The sequence below is a fragment of the Pelobates fuscus genome, chromosome 5, assembly GCF_036172605.1.
Source record: "Pelobates fuscus isolate aPelFus1 chromosome 5, aPelFus1.pri, whole genome shotgun sequence".
NCBI lineage: Eukaryota > Metazoa > Chordata > Amphibia > Anura > Pelobatidae > Pelobates > Pelobates fuscus.
The window spans coordinates 166549965-166572882 of record NC_086321.1 but is presented as its reverse complement, the minus strand read 5'-3'; the positions used below and the strand labels follow the sequence as shown (position 1 = coordinate 166572882).

At 40.4% G+C, this 22918-nt stretch overlaps 1 protein-coding gene across 1 annotated transcript in view; it reads left to right on the top strand.

The window, feature by feature from the left end:
* Positions 1–22918, top strand: part of SEZ6L (seizure related 6 homolog like) — a 332693-nt gene that overhangs the window by 292907 nt on the left and 16868 nt on the right. The window contains exons 12-14 of the mRNA XM_063454639.1: positions 3165–3359; positions 7796–7987; positions 12250–12444. Of these exons, the coding sequence (XP_063310709.1) occupies positions 3165–3359; positions 7796–7987; positions 12250–12444 (582 nt within the window). The remainder of the gene's footprint in view (positions 1–3164; positions 3360–7795; positions 7988–12249; positions 12445–22918) is intronic.

The following is a 22918-nucleotide window of genomic DNA, read 5'->3' as shown; positions in this document are numbered from 1 at the left end:
CAGCATCATTGGCTGGGTTTAGCAGAATTTACTATCTCAGTCAATCCAATGCTTTCCTATGGGAGGAGTTTTAACCTTTTTATTAAATAGTGTCATGTTTGTGTTCCTGACACTATAGTGCCCCTTTAAGTAAATCACTGTAACTTCAGTAAATCTTTATAAAGCCCTTCCTTACAGACTTTCAGTAATCAAACTAAGATTTAAGAACCATGTAATTGATGCTTCAATTCTGCAGTGAGATGGTTACTGTTAGATTAATTCGTATAGCAATACATAAAGCATGTATACAACATGGAAACACTTTACTTACAGAAAAATAACATTGTTCATATAGAAAAACAATTATTGCTGTTAAAGGAAGTTTATTAAGTGATACCAATAAAGCATCACTCAGCAGGAATCATCCTTTACATATGATTTATTTATATCCTTAAACTTGAGCTCTTAACATCATAATCCACAGATTTATGAGTCTGTCTGTGTTAATGCAAATGCGCACCAATAAAGCATGCACAGTGCCAGATAATTCATTGCTCTACCGAAAGGGTTAAGAAAGTTTTGGATGTTTCTGAGTATTAATAGTGAAGAGGATTTATTTCTCCCCATCTCATCTCAGCTCTCCTTCAGCCAATCTCATAGTTATCATTTCTTGCTGCTCTGTGAGATAAGATACCACTGTTTGTCAAGACCTACCCATTATTTGTATAGATTGGACCAATTCAACACCTGCTGAGCTTCAAAACCAATGTGTAATAAAACGGGAAAAAAGCATAATGCAAAGATCTTGTCCTACTGTTTTCCAGAAGATACGGATAGCTATTGTGAATTGAGGCGATATCGAGATATCTTCACATTAGAAGGAACCTGACTAAAAATATATCAAAGATAGAAATATTTAAACTATGTCTGTAACAAGAGTATGTTTCAATCAAATATGTATTGACAGGCAGACAGAGAAATAATCAATGTTTTTTTTGTACTGAAATGCACATAATAGATATTACGTAATCAGTGGTAGGATAAAAGTCAATAGAAAAACACCTTTCTGATTTTTTATTTTTATTTGTTTGCTTGTTTCATTAAAACAGGAACATAAGTATTGAAAGATGTTGCAATAAAATACATTTACTATATTATCCCTTTTACAATGCAGAGTGAATGCAATACAAATTAAATCGGTGTCAAAATATATATATATATATATATATTAGTGGAAGAAACCATGAGGTCTCTTTGCACAAAGTTCCCTTTTTTTACAGTCCAGACACTTATCTAGACCTCATCATTGCCACACTAAACTTGACTGCTTGTTATAGATAACACGGTCAGCACAGGTACAGAGCTCATTCTATATAGGGAGTGTGACAAACTCCCTTGTCCAAGTGAGTTTGCCATGAGTTCCTGGAGAAGCCTGCTTGCCAGCCTCCTGCCCACAGACTATGGACCTTAATAAATGTGATATAAAAGTCTCAGTTCGTGCAATTGGGATTATATGGTTTGGTTACCGAACAACCGCACGAACCAGAGACAACCCTGGTGCTTGTTAACACCTATTAACAACTTGGAACATTTCTCACCGCAGTGTTCTAATTGTTCGTCTGGGTGGCCGCAATTCCTATGGACAACCACAAGGTGGCAGCCATCATGTTCGCATGAACGCAGACAGTGGTGTTTGGGCATGAATCTCATGGAACTAAAATAGGACACAGAAACTCCCGAACACCGCTAGACTTCCATCATCACCTGCGTTCGGTTCTATACAACTTAGAAGGGCACTATTTCATCTGGATGAGGGGAACAAGCTCCAGGGTAAGACTATTTGCTCTGTTCGGTAGTTTTTTAGTTTTCAAACTACCGAACTAGACCAGCCGCAAGCCCGGATTCTCTGGAACTGTTTTGGGTATGAGACCATGCCTGCAGTCGGTCAAATAAATGACTTCCACTGATCTGGGTGATTTTGGACATGTTGGTCACCCAGATCCGGGCTATTATGGGGGGTTTCATGTATTTTTAGGGTACTTTTGGGATGTTTTGGAAAAAGTGTTTTTTTTCTGTTCTTGGAGATAACTGGATTAGATTAGTACAGCTCTTAATCCAATTATCTCCCAGGCACAGAGGAGGGATTATCTAATTTAGCAAGGGAGTGTCCTGGACCATAGAGCCAATGTAATTGTGTATTGTTTTTACTGTGGTTTAATCTCAGGTCCAGGGGGGAGTGCCCCTTGCATGCATATAAGGCCAGTTGTGGCTACCATTAAAGTATTCCAGCTTGCACTCCAAAACTGTGTGTCCTCCTGTTATGGAGGGAAGGAAGATTTAACCCCTGTGTCCGCTGTTCCAGCTTGCAGGGGATTCAACTGGGAAAGTCATTGTAAGGACTAGAGCTCCCAGGACTGAATGTCGTCCACTGCCTGGGGGTGTCTAGAGCGAATTCCCCATTTTGCTCCAGGGAAGAGCAGTTCCAGGGCCCCAGTCAAGCCATGGCAATTGAGGGCAGATGTGCTGCGGTTTGTCCCCTGTTCCAGCTAGGAAGCAGTCCTTGGTGGAGGTACTCAGTCGGGTTACAGAGAGCACCATTGCAGTGAGCTCAGAAGTTAGAGTTATCTATATTTGCACTGCTCCAAACTCTCTTTGATTTGTTACTAGCAAAAATGTGGTGCATTATCAAAATGACAAAATTGGATGAGCAGGACATATAAGGTAGCATTTTGTTGAGGGATTTTATTAGAAATGTGTTTTTTTGTGATAGCACTGTGAGATTAAGGTCTTTCATGTTACAGTTAAATTTGTGATTGGAATAATCAGAGATTCTATTTAAACATATCTGTTTTTTTTGTTTTGTTTTGTTTTTTGTTTTGTTTTTTACACATGGTTTGTTTGTTATTTAAACATATCTTTATGTTCCAACTCCTACAAAATTGACAGCATTCAATAACTTGATACGTTGTTGTCCGGGTTAACTATCCAGAAAAATGGGAATCTCTGCTCTTCTCCCACCATCCCTTGTCCCCTTTCTCATTATCCTGATCAAAGGTCTATTATAAAAATAAATTAGCTTAAATGTATGAATTCTAGATATCCATCCCACCAATACCGTAATCATTTTTTTGCAAGGTGTGTTGCGAGATATATATTACTGTTTATATGTTTATTCTATCTCTTAGAGGTGTCCAGGAATGATTCTTGCTCAGACCTACCGGAGATCCAAAATGGATGGAAGACCACTTCCCACACAGATCTTGTCAGAGGAGCAAAAATCACTTACCAATGTGATCCAGGGTATGATATTGTTGGAAGTGAAACCTTGACATGTCAGTGGGATCTCAGCTGGAGCAGCGACCCTCCATTTTGTGAGAAAAGTAAGAATTTTTTAATCTCCTTCATACAGGCAAAAAATTTGAGCAATTTTTCAGATGCCAATAACATTTTTATTAATGAACCGATTTCAATGATATTACATACAGAGGGAAAAATATTTAATCCCATGCTGATTTTAAATTTTTAAATGTTTGCCCACTGCCAAAGAAATGATCAGTCTATAATTTTAATGGTATGTGTATTTTAACAGTGAGAGACAGATTAACCAAAAAGCATAATGTTTCCACCTACATGTTTGACGGTGGGGATGGTGTTCTTGGGGTCATAGGCAGCATTCCTCCTCCTCCAAACACAGCGAGTTGAGTTGATGCCAAAGAGCTCGATTTTGGTCTCATCTGACAACAACACTTTCACCCAGTTCTCCTCTGAATCATTCAGATGTTCCTTGGCAAACTTCAGATGGGCTTTTACATGTGCTTTCTTGAGCAGGGGGACCTTGCAGGCGCTGCAGGATTTCAGTCCTTCATGGCGCAGTGTGTTGCCAATTGTTTTCTTGGTGACTTTTTGCATCAAAATAATGGACCTGCCATTTTGAGAATAAAATTCCACTATTTTTACTCGTTCCTTCAGAAAATGACCCATGATAACTCATTTATATAATTATTTATATATATATATATATATATATATATATATATATATATATATATATATATATATATATATATATATATATATATATATATTAAATCTCAGTACTTTTTATTTAATTTAGGAACTGTTTTATAACTTTATTAAACTTTTAAACTTTTTATAGGCATATTAGGGACTGCCTGAGATTGCAGACATCTAGTCCGACCATGTGATCGTGAGGACCCCACGATCACATGGCCTGGAGGGCCAAATCTGCCGGAGGGGGATCGACAGGGACCAGGTGAGTACAAAAAAAGGCGGGGACATTCTATGCCGCCATGCGGCTTTTAGAACTTCCAACCCGCAAGGACGGCATAAAACGCCCGTCGTCCTTAAAGCACCACTATAGGCACCCAGACCACTTCAGTTCTAGTTTTAACCCTGCAGCTGAAACCCTGCAGCTATGTTTCACTGAGGGTTAATCCAACCTCTAGTGCGGGCATAGGCAATCTTCGGCACTGCAGATGTTTTGGACTACACCTCCCATGATGCTTTGCCAGCATTATGGGTGTAAGAGCATTATGGGGGATGTAGTCCACAACATCTGGAGTGCCGAAGGTTGCCTATCCCTGCCGCTTCAGCGATTCTCACTGTTTCGTCCATAGGAAAGCATTAAGTAATGCTTTCCTATAGGTGGTTTGAATGCGCGCACGGCTCTTGCAGCGCATGTGCATTTGGCGCTGATGTCGGCAGGAGGAGGAGAGGTCACCAGTGCCGAGGGAGCCAGGCGCTGGAGAAAGGTAAGTGGCTGAAGGGGTTTTAACCCCTTCAGCCCAGCGGAAGGGGGGCCCTGAGGGTGGGGGCCACCTAAGGACTACATAGTGCCAGGAAAACGAGTATGTTTTCCTGGCACCATAGTGGTCGTTTAAGGGGTTAAGCTAAAGTTGACTTGGTGCTTTTAGTGTTTACGTTTTATCAAAAAGTGAATGATCTTATTGCCAATTATGAACATTAAAGGTTCCATTCCAAATAAATATATCTCAAATTATTTTAAGTAAGGCATTTTCAGCATAAATAATTTACCTATAAAAAAAAGTGAGCTAAATGGTAGACATGTGCACCAGTGAAATTTCGGTTCCGTACGAATGATTTCGGACTAAATAAAAATTTAATTCGGCAATCCTGAATTTTGTCTGCAAACCATAAAAAAAAAAAAGCTACCAGCTCCCTCCTTGTAATAAATAACTATTCCTATCACCCCCCTGCATCAACAATATTAATAAAAGGGAGGTTTAATCCTCCCGCATGCCCATACTCGCGGCATGTCGGTGGCTGCTCGCTGTCATTTCAAACTAAATATAAATCAGTATGGGGGTCACTATGACCCACAATATTGATAAAAGGGAGGTTAAATCCTCCGGTATGCCGCGACTAGGGGCATGTCGCCTAAACAAATTTAAAAGTACTAGTGACTGGGCAGCTATCCTCCCATGTGCCCCTGCTTGTGCCAGGTCCCCCCGTGTTAAATCCTCCTGCATGCCCCTAGCATGCTCCTAGCAAAAACTATACCAATGTTGCAATATGAAAAAGTAGCTATTTAAACCTAAATATCTACTTTTTGCACATACTGTTACTGTACTCTTTACACTTCTATATAGGATACATTTTTATCCAGTTTTAAATGACAGCGAGCAGCCAGTGGCTAAAAGCCAACTATAAATCAGTATGACAGGTTAAATCCTCCCGCATACCATTACTCGTGGCATGCTGCGAGTAGGGGCATGTCGCCTAAACAGTGAGCAGCCACTGTCATTTAAAAGTGACTGGACTAGTCACTGTTGCCCAGTCGCTAGTTCAATAAGGAGGGACCTGGCCCAGGTCCCCCCGTGTTCCCCTTGGTGGGGTACATAAATCACTAAAATGGGGGTGACATAGTGCATCTACATTTACCTGTCACAGCACTCTGATTGGTTGAAAGCAACCAATCACAGTGTTATGAGTCAAATTACACAGCACTCTGATTGATTGGATTTCAAGCCAACCAATCAGAGTGCTGTGACAGGTAAATGTAGAGACGTACCTGTCAGTCTCTTCATTTACCTGTCAGAGCACTCTGATTGGTTGGCTTAAACCAACCAATCAGATCATTCTGATCCTAATTGCAGGGTGTGGGAAGGCTTTATAAGCCTTTCCCCATCCTACGGAGCTCATTCTGCGTCGTGCCCTCCATGGGTGAAGATGGATTATTTTTTTACCATCTGATTTATTTATTTTTTCTGCATATTTTTTTGTGCTCTGTTTTTTTTTTTTTTTTAATAGTTGCGAAGCGTATTATGGACTTTTTTTGGCTTTTTTTGAGGCTGAAGAAAGAAAAGAAAAGAAGACATCAAATGGTAAGTATGACATTTTATTTTACAGGGATAGTTTATTCCCCTCTCCTCACTATTATTAGGGTGAGGGGGGTAGGTAGGGTATTTTGATTGGGAGGGGGCGTGACTAGGGGTCCCCAAGCCACTTTATTATTTGTGGCCCCCACCCGCCTGTCATGGATGGGGACCTGGGGGGGACATTAGGTCCCCCCCATTATTTATTTATTTGGGGTCCCCACTTGCTGCTCATGGGTGGGGACCAGAGGGGACATTAGATCCCCTCTTTAATTTATTAGGGTCCCCACCTGAAGCTCATGGGTGAGGACCTGGGGTGGGACATTAAGTCCCCAATTATGTATTTATTTAAGGTCCCCACCTGCCACTCATGGGTAGCGACCAGGGGGGACATTAGGTCTCCCCTTTAATTAATTAGGGTCCCACCCACCACGCATGGATTGTACAGTAAACCTGCAGACCCTCTTTTATCCTGAATCAATGGGAACACCCATGTCCTTGTTTGTTTTTGGAACAAAGTCGATATTTTAGTGCAGCAGTTTACACTGCCATTCTGAAAATGGCTAATTTACTGAATCAAGGTTGCATCTGTGTACTGAGGGTTTTGGGTCTTTTCAGTACATCTTTTACCTGTTTTCCTCTCCTTTTCATTCTGGTTCTAGTTATTGTTATTAAGTGCTCTGTAGAAGAGTTGGCAGAAAATGCATTAAACATTTGTTGCTAGTTACTATGCACTCTCTCTCACACTTGTCTCCCAGTAAGCTAGCCATTAGTGTGGGAGTTAAATGCCATAATGAAAACGAAAAAATATAAAATAATACTGAGCAAGAAAAAAAAATACTGTTTTTTTGAATCTCCCCTTTCTGGAGTGTCTATTAAATACACATTAGGAGAACAATTAATTGATTGGCTGAACTAATAAAGCCCACTATGATTCAGAATAGTAAGAATCTGACATTTTTAATAAGGCTTTATTAATGCTAGAATGTCTTGTTTTAGTTTACATTCATCTCATAAGAAATATTTAGATTTAACATGAGATAAATATGGAGTATTATCAGAGTTTTCACTCTACAGTTTTTTGATTGCTAAATATCTCTTATTGTCATGACTATTGTGCTGCAAAGTCCCACAAATATAGATGGATAACAGCTCCATCAGACTGCATCTGGAGTGCCGCACTGCCACAATTCATCATGCGAATCAGTATTCATATCCATCATACTCTGTTAATAGTGTTTTTATTGAGTTCTCATGGGTTTTAAGCTGTGGCCCCACATGAGAGGGGGTAAAATATACTAATATTGATATTGTTATATGAACTCGTTGACTTTCATTAGTTACATGACCCTTCTTTTAATGGGAACAAATTATTCTAATGTTTACTTAGTGAAAGTAAAAAAGTAACTTTATATGAAAATAATTTACTGAACTGGACCAATTCTCTCTTTACTTTCTAGTCATGTACTGCACAGACCCCGGTGAAGTTGAGCATTCTACTCGTTTAATCTCAGACCCAGTTCTCCTTGTTGGAACTACTATTCAATATACCTGCAACACAGGCTTTGTGCTTGAAGGAAGCTCTCTTCTCACATGCTACAGCCGAGAGACTGGCACACCAATCTGGACCTCAAGAATCCCTCATTGTGTTTGTATGTTAAATTGATTGCAATATTTTCTGGGGCAAGTGGTCTAAAAACAAACTGCACTTTTTAATATACCATGGAAAGTCTGCCATCAGCTGGTAGAGAAGCATGAAAAATGTAGTCCAACAATCATTACAGGGGCACTAGAGCACAGACATTCAGGATGACTAAGCAGCAGTATATGTATTGGTAATTTACCTGGCCCACACTGGACAAGAACTATTTGTTCTTACAGATACACACAGTAAAGAATTCAGCCGTTCATAAAGGGGCCTTTTGTGGATAGTGTAACCATATAAGGAAATTCAATTATTCTGTTATGTCGTTGATAAACACATTGTGAAATACTATATGCAAGTCATTAAATACACATTTACAACAGTGGAAGGAAAACCGAAAAAAAAAGAGTCCAAATAGTGGCGTCACTAGGGTTGGTGTCACCCGGTGCGGTAACTCACGGTGTCACCCGAACCCCCTTAATAATATGTTTTGTTGTTTTTTGTTTTTTTTTTACTAATGTAACTCGTAAAACATAAATCCCATTAGGGTCGGTGCAAGGATTCTTGCCGCCCTAGGCAAACAAAAATTTGCCGCCCCCTCATACACTCTGTCCACCATGTGACATCACAATGCCCCACCCATATGATCTGCCATATGAGTTAACACCTGTGCTACACACAGTGTCTTTTCTCTAAAAAAGCCAGTGTGTTTACATTATAAAGCCTGCAGGAACAGGCTATTGGCACCATAACCACTACATTAAGCTGTGGTGGTTCTGGTGAGTATAGTGTCCCTCTAATGTAAATTAGAGATTACTGAGACTACTTACCACCAGATAAGGACAAGATGTTGAAGATGGACTCAGGCTGCAATCTGGCTCCTCTGGTCAGGTGTAGAAAAGGCTTTCTGGAGGCTGTTTGTAAATCTGCTCACAAAAATCCACGAACAGGAAGCAGCTCCATTTTTTGAGGCCCCTTACTATGTTATGTGTTAATGTAGAGGATGTAATGTGTGTGTGTGTTTTATGGAATGTAGTGTATAGGAATACCAGTTTGTGTACGGGATGTAGTGTATGTGTGTGTAGGGGATGCAGTGTGTGTTTGTGTTTAAGAAATGCATTGTGCATTTCTGTGTGTGTGTGTAAGGGATGCATTGTATGAATCTGTGTTTGTGTGTGTAAGGGATGCAAGGTGTGTACTGTGTGTGTAAGGGGTGCATTAAGTGTGTGTAAGATGCATTGTGTTTCTGTGTGTGCAAGAGAAGCAGTGTGTGTTTGTGTGTGCATAAGGGATGCATTGTGTGTTTTGTATATAAGGGCTGCATTGTGTGTGCAAGGGCTGCATTGTGTGTGTGTGTGTGTGTGTGTGTGTGTGTGTGATGCATTGTGTGTCTGTAATGGATGCATTGTGTGTAAGACTGAGTGTGTAAGGGAAGCATGGTGTATTTTGTGTGTGTGTAGGATTCACTGTATGTTTCGGTGTGTGAGTAGGGATGCATTTTATGTTTGTGTGTGTGTGTGTAAGAATGCATTGTGTGTTTCTATGTAAGGATGCATTGTGTATGTGTGTAGTGTGAAAGAGAGGGTTTGTGGCTCGTCTGTGTGTCTTTCCCCTCCCACCCCCAGGTCCCTCTGTGCGTCTCCCTCCTGAGCCCCTCTGTGTGTCTTTGTGTCCGTTAGTAAACTTCCTTCCCCTCCTGTCTCATAGTGCTCTCCCCTGCTCACCTGTCCCTTAGTGCTCTCCCCCACCCCCTTTTCCATTTCCCTTAGAGTTCTCCCCCTTTCCACTGTCCCTTAGCGATCTCTCCTCTGCTCCCCCCCCCCCGGTGGTCTCTCTCCATCCCTTCCCCTGGTGGTCTCTCCCCTCTCGCCCCCCTCCCCTGGTGGTTTCTCCCCTCTCCTCCCCTCCCCTGGTGGTATCTCCCCTCTTCCCCCCTCCCCTTCCCTTGTGTGCCTCCTACTTCCCTGTGTTGTGTGGCCAGGCGGCGTACAGGCCACGCTACTCAGAGTGACTGGCAGGAGGGAAGAGCACAGTGCCGGGTCACTCGTATCCTGTGCCCCCAGAGCCAGTGCACCCTAAAGGACGCGCTGGCCCTGGTGTCACCCCCCCTCTTTGATGCACACCCTGGTGCAGTATGCACCCCCCGCACTCCCCTAGTGACGCCACTGAGTCCAAATCAACTAGTCAACTGTGGGTCTATTGTGTTTTTTTTTTTGTCAGTTGTTGGCTTTTATTTGCATATAACTCTACAACTCTAAAATCTTTGTCATTTTATGCCTTACAAAATTGACCTCTAGATGCCACCATTAATGGAACATGTCCATGCCAGCACAAGTTGATCATCAAAAATCTTTAGATTTTTGAGATCAACAAGTATAAAGGAAATAGCCACCTATGTTGACATGAGAAGATCCTGAGGCCTACATATACTTTCAAAGTAAATTTTATGCCAAAACAGTTGGACATATTCTCCAAGTATAACATTGGACATATTCTCCAAATTTATATTCGTAGCTCTATTATCATGGCCTAAAATATGTAATTCCCTTATTAATTTTCCTCAATTCCCAATTTAATAGTTAAACTCCTGTAAAATATCCAATATTAGTAGTAGTATAAGACGTAAAAGCTCCCTTAGTGAGTTGAACGAGTCAACATAATATATTTCTAAACTATATTTAATGAAACATTTTGGGAGCATATTCGATCTTGAAATTGTTATCGATCAGATTTTTCATGGTACGAGTATTACAGCTTGGTATTAAAAGCTTATCATTAGAGCCTCGTTATTTATTTCAAAGCATTGTCACATTAGTTAACATTTGAACTAAATCTCTAGCAACATTTCACCGTTCAGCCATCATTTCACAGGATGTGAACACAGTGCTGTGCCCTCACTAATCAAAATCCCCGCATGATAGATCTGCACCTTCATGTCTGCTGCAGAATACACGTAACCGCATCACAACACTATTTAAACTACAGTGTAAGGGTAATAGGATTTTGCATTGACTCTGTGCGTAGCTCAGCAGTAGTGTTATCTCCTGAGGTTTGGTTCATCTTAAACTGCGGAATGTTGAGAATTTTATGGTGTAAAGCGTAGGTGTATAGAAACGTACTGTGCACATGGAGTTCTTGTGAAACAGAAAGGTGGTCTGTTAAACTGGATGATAACAATAAGCATAACCTCAAAAGGTATCACCAGAATATAGTGTCAGGATTTTGACTAGGTTAAGACTCTGCTTACCGTGTTGAACTCAGGATATGTACAGCTAAGTATAGCTCTGTCACTGCTTATGGATATTGAAGGGCAACAACCCCTGCAATATCTAGAACACTGGTTCCCAAACCACAAGGTATTTCAAAAGTCCAGGATTTAGGCACTCCCCAAATGTGTACCAAAGGAGATTATTGACGTACCTTCAGGACTGGAGGGGGAACCACTGCTTTAGTGCATAATCACTATTATAGCAAATAAAAGGAATTATACGATTTCTACCAATAAAGTGGAGGGAAATGTACAACTAAAGATTGGTATTGCTTACAGTGGAAATAGTAAGCTTACTTTTCTAGAAAAGAGAAGAAAGTAATATACAAAGACAATTAAAGTACATTAACTACAGCGTTTTTCTATTTCAAAATGAAATAAACGTTTAATGATGACAAAGTCTTGTAAATAACACATACTAACAATAATAATAATAATATTACAGAGCAAATTTAAATATGAGTTTTATGAATGCTCGATGTTAATATTGTTCAAAGTAAAGATTTTGTGGACTACAAACCCCATCGTCCTTGTTTACCTCCAGTACCTTCGCCAGGAAATAGTGATAATCACAGTTATTGGAAAAGGACCTGTTTATTTGGAGGTGACTCATAAAAGTCCTACCTCTGTCATATCAGCAGATCCAGTGAATGCATCGATTGCAGCTGTCAAATCGTATTTGTTGCCTTGAAAGATAGTCAAAAAGATCAATGCGAGGAAACACCCATAGAATTACATACAGTCTGCATGTCAGAAAGTCAGCAAATCTGACAGCTTTCTTTTGCACTTATAATTTACTCCCACATTCAAAAGGAAGGTACAACGTATATTATTTGTATTGCAAAGTCGGCTTGAATGTTTGCCTCCACCTAGTGTTTTAAAATGGCATTGCTAGTCATGAAAATTATCCTTTTATTACTATTGTGATTCACAAAGCATGCTGTGAATCATTTAGTGTTTAGTCATATGGTTTATATAATGTGGCATTTGTACAATTTCAGCTGAGGAGTCCCTGGCATGTGATAATCCTGGTCTACCGGAAAATGGTTATCAAATTCTTTACAAAAGACTCTACCTACCTGGTGAATCACTCACCTTCATGTGCTATGAAGGGTTTGAACTGATGGGAGAAGTCACAATTAAGTGCATATTGGGTCAGCCATCACAATGGAGTGGACCTCTTCCAGTCTGCAAAGGTATTGATGTATGGGTTATTTTTTGGGGTGGGGGGAATCTGGCTAATTACTCATATTTATTTGGCTAGTAGAAATGGAGGAAAAACAGGTAATCAAGATTTGACCACTACATCACACACACTCTCACATGCACATACATACACTATCCAGTTAAATATATCATAAAGTTTAACTTTCAAAACTATAATAAAAATCTCTGTGAAACACGCACCTATTTCTGTTTATTTGTTTGTTTGTTTGTCCGGTTTGTTTGTTTGCTTGTTTGTGATACTACAAGCTGCTAATCGGCTTCCTTAATTTGCAAAAGGGAAACATCAATCTCTAAAAGATAAATTACTGATGATGATATAACGCAACTGAAGCAGATTATTCCTGAATTCTTATGTTTTACTGTACAAATATCCGAGATTAGAATAGATGCATAACATTTTAGAAGGAAATCCACCAATGAAATGCAAATAGGAAAAAATAACAAACAAAAGTAATCAAAACAAAATTACATAAAACAGCACTAACATGCGTTTTCACTAAAAGAACACTATTAGGGGGTTTCACTAAAGTGCGATTTTCAAAGTGAATTTTAAATTTAATGCCAAAATAGTCAAATTGGGAAAACTCTCTATTTTGGCCATACATTTTAAATGCTCACATTATTGAATACGCCTGTCAGTATGTCTTTTATTTCTACTGAAGTAATTCACAAACGTAGGAACACGCACTCACACTTAGGAATCCAGGTTCTTATCAGGACCGGGGTTGACAAAACCCAGTTTAGTAAATAAAATAAATTATGTCCAGGCACTAAGAGGGGATGCTGAGTGACCTGCACAGCTTTTAGCTCCACCCTGCCTCCTTGGCTGAGATAATCAAAATTGACAATCTCAGCCAATCCAATGATTTCCTGTAGGAAAGCATTGGATTGGCTGAGATTGTCAATTCTGATTATCTCAACCAAGGAGGCGGATCGGGGGCAGGGGTGGGTCCAGCATTGGTGGACCTGCGCAGAGCTGGAACAGAGGTAAGTTTTTATCTTATTTAAGGGGGGCAATGGTAAGCCAGTGACCTAAATAGTGTTTTTAGCACAAAAGGGTCAGGGATGCATGGTTGTATTCCCAACCCTATAGTGTTCCTTTAATTGACAGTTGCATTCATAGTTTTGTGAATAGAGCAATAATGCATCACCACATATGTGCACAGCTGAGCATCGATTCCTTTCATAGTAAGCTGTGAAAGACCTAGTTAGATTAGGTGTCGACCAGAATATTATGCAACCACCCTACGACACATGACACACACTCAACAAGTATTTCAATGGGAATGGGAAATCATTTGTTTTCCCCTTTTTGTGTCTCAGTAAGGAGGTGGGCTTGCAGCTACACCAGTTGTTTTCAAATCACTGTTTTTATTACATGATGGTACCAGGAGATAGGAATCACTTTACTCCATAATCTACGCAAGGAGCATAGGTAGTTATGGTGCTTGGATATTCCCATTAAAACTGTACATACTGTATTTATTATAACCACAATGATAGAATAATATATAAAAAGATGCTGGCTGCAATCCGGCAGGGATCCTATACTGCAAGTTTATAAAAAAATATAATGGAAGGAAAATTAATACAATAAATTAAAGCTGCAAAAGCTAAACCGAATGAAATGTATTAATAATAGAAACAATTAACACATATATTTTAACACAGAACATGTGCAGCAAGGAATAATAATAAACAAATGAATAGCTATTAACCCAGATTAAACCTATGTTCTTCTTGAATTTAATTCACATGACTTTCTAGTTGCAAAAGGAGACATTCAAAATAAATCTCAAGAAAATATTTTAATAATAATAAAAATAATAATAAAACAAATACGGTACACTTCTATCTCTTTCACATACATGTACAGGGAGTGCAGAATTATTAGGCAAGTTGTATTTTTGAGGATTAATTTTATTATTGAACAACAACCATGTTCTCAATGAACCCAAAAACTCATTAATATCAAAGCTGAATATTTTTGGAAGTAGTTTTTAGTTTGTTTTTAGTTTTAGCTATTTTAGGGGGATATCTGTGTGTGCAGGTGACTATTACTGTGCATAATTATTAGGCAACTTAACAAAAAACAAATATATACCCATTTCAATTATTTATTTTTACCAGTGAAACTAATATAACATCTCAACATTCACAAATATACATTTCTGACATTCAAAAACAAATCAGTGACCAATATAGCCACCTTTCTTTGCAAGGACACTCAAAAGCCTGCCATCCATGGATTCTGTCAGTGTTTTGATCTGTTCACCATCAACATTGCGTGCAGCAGCAACCACAGCCTCCCAGACACTGTTCAGAGAGGTGTACTGTTTTCCCTCCTTGTAAATCTCACATTTGATGATGGACCACAGGTTCTCAATGGGGTTCAGATCAGGTGAACAAGGAGGCCATGTCATTAGATTTTCTTCTTTTATACCCTTTCTTGCCAGCCACGCTGTGGAGTACTTGGACGCGTGTGATGGAGCATTGTCCTGCATGAAAATCATGTTTTTCTTGAAGGATGCAGACTTCTTCCTGTACCACTGCTTGAAGAAGGTGTCTTCCAGAAACTGGCAGTAGGACTGGGAGTTGAGCTTGACTCCATCCTCAACCCGAAAAGGCCCCACAAGCTCATCTTTGATGATACCAGCCCAAACCAGTACTCCACCTCCACCTTGCTGGCGTCTGAGTCGGACTGGAGCTCTCTGCCCTTTACCAATCCAGTCACGGGCCCATCCATCTGGCCCATCAAGACTCACTCTCATTTCATCAGTCCATAAAACCTTAGAAAAATCAGTCTTGAGATATTTCTTGGCCCAGTCTTGACGTTTCAGCTTGTGTGTCTTGTTCAGTGGTGGTCGTCTTTCAGACTTTCTTACCTTGGCCATGTCTCTGAGTATTGCACACCTTGTGATTTTGGGCACTCCAGTGATGTTGCAGCTCTGAAATATGGCCAAACTGGTGGCAAGTGGCATCTTGGCAGCTGCACGCTTGACTTTTCTCAGTTCATGGGCAGTTATTTTGCGCCTTGGTTTTTCCACACGCTTCTTGCGACCCTGTTGACTATTTTGAATGAAACGCTTGATTGTTCGATGATCACGCTTCAGACGCTTTGCAATTTTAAGAGTGCTGCATCCCTCTGCAAGATATCTCACTATTTTTGACTTTTCTGAGCCTGTTAAGTCCTTCTTTTGACCCATTTTGCCAAAGGAAAGGAAGTTGCCTAATAATTATGCACACCTGATATAGGGTGTTGATGTCATTAGACCACACCCCTTCTCATTACAGAGATGCACATCACCTAATATGCTTAATTGGTAGTGGGCTTTCAAGCCTATATAGCTTGGAGTAAGACAACATGCATAAAGAGGATGATGTGGTCAAAATACTCATTCGCCTAATAATTCTGCACTCCCTGTAGATATTCATGGGTACTTATGTTCTAATGATTCATGTGTTCTCTACTATCCTCTGTGTGATTAACTTATAAATCATGTACTGCATAATTGTAATTTTATCTATTTATACGTTGTCCTACTCAAACTGCCTGAGAATGTAAAAGTGCTCTGTGTGCAAAATAGGCATTTATCCAAATACCAGAAATGTCAGTCTTATAGCAGCTACCACACTGATGTTGAAATCTCTCCTGTCCACCCAATTATAAATACAGTGAAGTAAGGAGGTTTAGAAGGTGAAATCCACCCACAATCTCCTAAGTGGGGCACTGATTAAAACACCCTTACCCCTAGTAAAGAGCTGCAGTAAGAAACAGTTCCGTATTTGACATAGGGGAAAAAAAGAGAATAAAAATGTAATGATGTAGTACAGGGGTTGGCAACCTTTTAGCAGTACTGTGTCAAAATAAGATTGTTATATCCCGTAGCGCGTCGGTCCTATTTTTTTTTTAAATTAAGGTGTGTATGTTGCCGTATTCTACTTGTGTTATTTATTCTGCAGTTGCCTTGTATCGGTGTTTTTGCGTATATGAGCTGTTATATTGTATATGTTTATGAGTAGTTCGTGGTATTGTGTGTGATACCTATGAATGCCGGCTGTGTATGGGGGCTGCTTGTGGAATTGAGTGTGTTGTGTGTTTGGTGGGGCTCCTTGGGGTATTGCATGGAAGAGGCTGCTTTTGGTGTTGTGTGCGTGAAATTAAATTGTTAGTCATGTTGCGTTTGTGCAGCCTGTGTGTTTGTGTGTGAGCTGTTTGTATGATTGTATGAGTTAAGGGTGATTCTGCATCTTTGTATATATCTAGCAGTGTGGGTGACCACCCTTGGGTCCAATGGGGACCGTGCTGGACAGGTACAGGTCAAGGGTAGAAACTTGCTGCTGCACACTGCTCTACTCCAGTGCGGATTCCCATATACAAGTGCTGGGAGGAAGTGATCTGAGATCACTTCCTCTACGTGCTGCAATGCATAATTTGAGGATTGTCCCTCCCCACCTTTTTGTATTAGCAGATATCTGAAGTACTACTGGGACTCCTGATAGGCCAGAGAGGCCTGTTTGGCTCCAGCAGCCTTGAGTACCGTGCAAAGATACCTCGAGTACCGTGCATGGCACACATGCCATAGGTTGCCTACCCCTGGTGTAGTATATACAATAATAAATGGTAATAAAAAATATAAATAAACAAACTCACAAAGATAGAGCCAAGTGTAGGGACTAGCTCAAATCACAAACACTTTGGTGTGTTAAGGTGACGCCTTTCCCTCTTCTTGGTTCTTCTTAGTTCTTTACTAGGGGTAAGGGTGTTTTAATCAGCGTTCCACTTAGGAGATTGATGGTGGATTTCACCTTCCAACCCTCTCTACTTCACTGTGCCTGGGAATGTACAGCTGAAAAGTTGTTTCTGTTTTATCGTTTACTGATTCCTAGAGAACTTGTGTCCACCATACACAGACTGCAGTTTTTCTCATGCAGGTTTTTTCTGCAGTGACTGATTTATCTCAGAGTTCTAACCTGTGTGCTATTTAAACATACTAGAATTGCAGAGGCTGGATCATTTGCTGTAAGCACTAGTATAAATAAAGAACACTGCATGCCAGAAGCTCTACATGGCACAAATAGGTATTTTTTAAGGATTAGGTAATGACAGCTGAAAAGGTATTACTATTATATAACAGGCCTTGGTATAGACTAGTAAATGAGAGCTATTCATGGCTGAGGTTGGAACTTAAAGTGCTGCTTTCTGGACGTTTGTGTGACGAAAGTAACCTTGTCACTGGTTCTTGGAGGGGCCTGCTGGCCAGCTTCTTACATCAGGAATATGGGCCCTGCAATATACCTTGCCCAATGCACTTTAAAAGGCTCTGTTCATGTGAAGTAGGTACTTTTGTACTCCAGACAGAGAGACCGACCGTTAGCACTAATTCTCTGTAACTGTTTTGGGCATGGGACCATGTGCACCGTCGGTCAAAAATAATACTTCCAGGAAATTCCTGAACCCCTGAACTGATCAGGGCTATCAGGGGATGTAACTGTGGTGATTTTGTGTGTTTTAAGAAACTTTTTAAAAATGCGTGTTTTTCTCTGCTTAGAGATAATTTGATTAGATTAGTACATTTCCTGATCTAATTATCTCCCAGGCAGAGAGTAGGGATTGTGTGTTTGTATATGGGAGTGTCATGCATTTAATTACTGTTTTTATTGATCTGTGTCTTTGTGTTGGAGTCCCCAACAAGGTCCATGTGGGCGTACCCCTTGCATGGGGATTATCATTAAAGGCCAGTGTGGCACCATTAAAATGCAGTTCCTGCTTACCCTCAACATAGAGTCTCATCTCAGGTGTGGGGGAAACGGCTGTATCTACCCTGGGGATTGCTATATCACTATACTCCCCTGGGATTATAATCACTAGCTCTTTTAAGAGCTGTTCCGGCTACGCTCTCTGGAGTAGGAGAGGTTCACTCACTGGAAGCTGGATCCTGGTCTTGGGTCCAGGGTGGGTGGAGGACGGCGAGTTCCCAGCCAAGCTGTAATGCTGGACGTGGGGACTACAGTGCTGATGGTGTCGGGTAGAGTGCTTGGAGTCCTCGGTGAGCACTAGGAGCATTAACTGACGGAGGCACCCGGTCGGGGTGCCAGGCGGTCCGTCACAGTCTGTATGTCATGACTTCCAATGGTAGCTCCATCCTGATGCTCATATTTCTAACACCTTGGATCCTGTTGGTATGTCTTATTGGAAAAGGACATTCAGATATAGACCTGGTTCATGCACAGATGACCAGCAAGAATCTATATCCTATATCCTAGAACTATACTAGTTGCAACTAAAGGAACAGTCTAAGGCTAAAATTAAATATATTAAGTTTTAACCATAGATTATTAATTTATTAATTTGCACTTTCCTTTTAAAATTATAAAAATAAAAAGTGCCATTCAGCATACCTTTCATATATCGCCAGGACAGTCTCCTCTCCAGTGGCTGCTCTGCCCCTTCTGAGATCATTAGTTGAGACAGTCTTGGACCAATCAAACAGTTCACATAGAGAAGAATTAGGGATCTTCTGTGCCTCACTCCACCTATCAAATTCTATTAAATCCAAAGCCTTTGATATCCGATGCTTTGAAAAGCATTAACAGTGTTCAGCGTTGTTACGGTTGCCTCCAGGCTGGCTGGAAGTTGGACCGTAGAAAAGGATGCTCCTAGCGCTCACCAAAGGACCATCAGCACCGTAGCCACCATAAGCACTGCGAACTCCACGAACCACCGCTGCTGGGCTGGTATCTCGCCGTCTGCTCTGCGCCCTGGACCTACGACCAGGCTCCAGGTTCCAATAGGCGAACCTCTTCTTTCTGTAGAGCGAAGCAGGATCAGGAACAAGAGCTCTTACAATAGCTCAGTAGCTAAGGGAGTATGAAGAGCATAGCAATCCCTGTAGTGATTATAGCTGTCCCCTACAAACATGAGTCAAGGCTACAAGTTAGAGGGTCAGATGAGGTCTGAGGTGCTGGAACACCCAGCCTGGCTTTTATTGAGGTTACATGCAAACAGGACACTCCCAGGGGGAGGCATAAAATCACCAATCACACATCTGGTGCAACCCACACATCCCCTCCCCTCAGATAAACAGTTAAACCAATTATTACATACAATAAAAATACAGTTTTCACACACATACTGTAACTTTAAAACCATACATTCAATTTCCATAACTCCATAGTTACATATTCAGACTCAGCATACATCAAACTTAAACACTTCCAAAAATCAGGCAAATCCCTCCAGCGGATCAAAAGTTAGCTGGAGGTCCCTTTATGACCGACCGCAAGCACAATTTCCTGCCCAAAACAGTTCCATAGATTTGGGCTGTGCGGTCGGTCAATTTCATGCCGAAAAACGACTAAGTCCCATTTCGAACGGGACTTAGTCCCTGGAGCTGCAAGTTCAGTATGGGAGAAGGTAAGGGTCAGCGGTGTTCGGTAAAATGTGTAGCCGATTTTAGTTCCACAGAATCTTTAGCATACACCGCTGACCGCATTCGAATGAACCAAGATGGCCGCCGCCACGTGCAATTAATCTGCAGTAACCTCACAGCCTGGGAGGTAAATTGCCTGCACACTTTAACTTCTGGGTGGTCCGCCTGTGTGGTACTTGGTTCAGTAAGCCCTATTTACTGAACCAAGTGGGAGAGAGCCAGGGGCAAGTTATTTTACAGGTCTGGGGACATAGTCTTAAAGGGGCATTGTTCAGCAAAGTCACAATATGTCCCCCAGACGGTTCTTAAAGGGCCATACACACCCAATAAAAGTTAATAAGTTTTCAGGGGCACAATCTTCCAGGGGCCATAGTCATGGGGAAGGAGGCTGGCAAATAGGCTTCTCCACAATCCAGGTAAGCAGGGCAATTTTCCATTTAAAGGGACAGTTACAAATAGCAGTTTGTAACAAGCGTCATGCTGTGTATGATGATGCCAAACACGAAGACTGCCAATTTTTGAAGGTCTTAATGGGGAAGAAAATACAAATCAAAATAAATAAATAAATAAATAAAAATAAGCGGTAATCAGAATAAAACAGTAGCTAATTTATGCTTGTCATGGTATCGGCAGTGCCCTTCATATGGTCCAAAACAGCATTTAGTCAGTAATTCCCCAACTGAAAGGATAGTCCAGATTTACAAATATAAATATTAATTAAACAAATAAGTATAAAATAATATGTACATTTCTCAGAAAGGAAAGACAAACAGCGGCTAAACTTTTTATATCTTAATCACACAGAGGGAGGGGGCATTGTATTAATTTGAGGGAGGGAGGGGAGAGAGAAGGAGCAGTGTATTAATTTGAAGGAGGGAGGGGCAGTATATTAATTTGGGTGATGTAAGGGGCAGTGTATTAAATTGGGGGAGGGAGTGGGGCAATGCGTGGTGGAAGGGGGAGACAGTGTATTAGAGTGGTGGGGGGCAGTGTGTTAAATTGGAGGAGGGAGTGGGGCAGTGTGTGGAGGAAGGGGGAGACTGTGTATTAGAGTGGTGGGGCGCAGTGTGTTAAATTGGGGGGAGGGCAGTGAATTAAATTGGGGAGGGAGAGGGACAGTGTATTATATTGGGGGAGGGAGCGCAGTGTATTCAATTAGAGTGGAGGGAGGAGGGACAGTGTATTAGATTAAGGGGCAGTGTATTGGATTTGGGGGCAATGTATTGGATTTGTGGGCAGTGTTTTAGAATGGGGGAGGGGCTGTGTATTGAATTTGGGGCAATGTATTGGGTTTGTGGGCAATGTATTAAAATGGGGGAGGGGCAATGTATTAGATTACGTCTGCCTGGAGGTGCTGAACGTTCCCCATAGAGATGCTGATTGCCCGTACAGCTTTTTGCCACGCAATAGCCCCCCAATGCTTTCCACGTTTGATGATCTCAGCCAAAGTGAAGAACACACTCATAGAACTTCAAAATCAACAAGATATTGTCATTTGTTTTTTACAGCTGTGCAACAGCATACATTCACCATTTCAGTCCCATTACCAAACTTATATATGTCAAGGTAGTTGGACTGAAACATTGGTTATATGCAAATACATATCTCCTTAAAATAAATTTGCTATTTTGTTTACTTTGAAGCCCTACGAGCGTGAGGACACCCAGTGTCAGGCAACTTTTTTTATACATTTTTTTTTTCGACACTTTTACTGTACTTTTCAAAACAAACCTATGTTTCTATGAAAACGGTATTATGAAAAAGGTACTATGAAAAAGGTATTAGCAGTAGAAAGAGGGAAGTGCTCATGCCATTGTACAGAACACTGGTGAGACCTCACTTGGAGTACTGTACACAGTACTGGAGACCCTATCTTCAGAAGGATATTGATACCTTAGAGAGAGTTCTAAGAAGAGCTACTAAACTGGTTCATGGATTGCAGGATAAAACTTACCAGGAAAGGTTAAAGGATCTTAACATGTATAGCTTGGAGGAAAGACGAGACAGGGGGGATATGATAGAAACATTTAAATACATAAAGGGAATCAACACAGTAAAGGAGGAGACTATATTTAAAAGAAGAAAAACTACCACAACCAGAGGACATAGTCTTAAATTAGAGGGACAAAGGTTTCAAAATAATATCAGGAAGTATTACTTTACTGAGAGGGTAGTGGATGCATGGAATAGCCTTCCAGCTGAAGTGGTAGGGGTTAACACAGTAAAGGAGTTTAAGCATGCGTGGGATAGACATAAGGCTATCCTAACTATAAGATAAGGCCAGGGACTAATGAAAGTATTTAGAAAACCGGGCAGACTAGATGGGCCGAATGGTTCTTATCTGCCGTCACATTCTATGTTTCTATGTTTCTATGTAAAACTGAAATTTTGGGGTTTTTTTGCGGCCCACGTAAATGTAAACCTTTTTTTTGGCCAGTGTTTGCCTTTGAGTTTGACATGCTTGTATTAAGGGGTTCACTACAACTATAGATATATATTTATATATTTAGGAGTTTACTTCAACTATATATAAAGTTACAACTAGCAGTTTATTAACATTTTAAAGATAACATCTATTCTGAGGTTATACCGGAAAGTAATCAAAAATCACAATGTATTCATTTTGGTAGAATATGCTGTAGTTTGCTCATGTTTTGTTTGTTTGTTCACATGTTTTGTTTAGAAGTTTTGTTTCGAAATTCTTTTATGCGGAAAATACATTGTGAGTTTATCTCATTATACTTGGAGAATGCAATCTTCTTGCAAAGTTGATTCACAAGAAATGAAGATGGAAACTAAAGAACTTCTTCAACATTAAAAAAAATATTTGTTTTAATCTTAAAATAATCTTAATGTTATATCATGTTGTTATTTTTTTAATTTGAGTATCTTGACCTTTTTGAAGAAATCCCTCCCTACATTTCCTGCTCTGTTTTCTAACAGCAATCTGTATACACTTTAGATCATATTGTCAGTATTCATAATCCAACCAAATCCCCACTATTTTGCA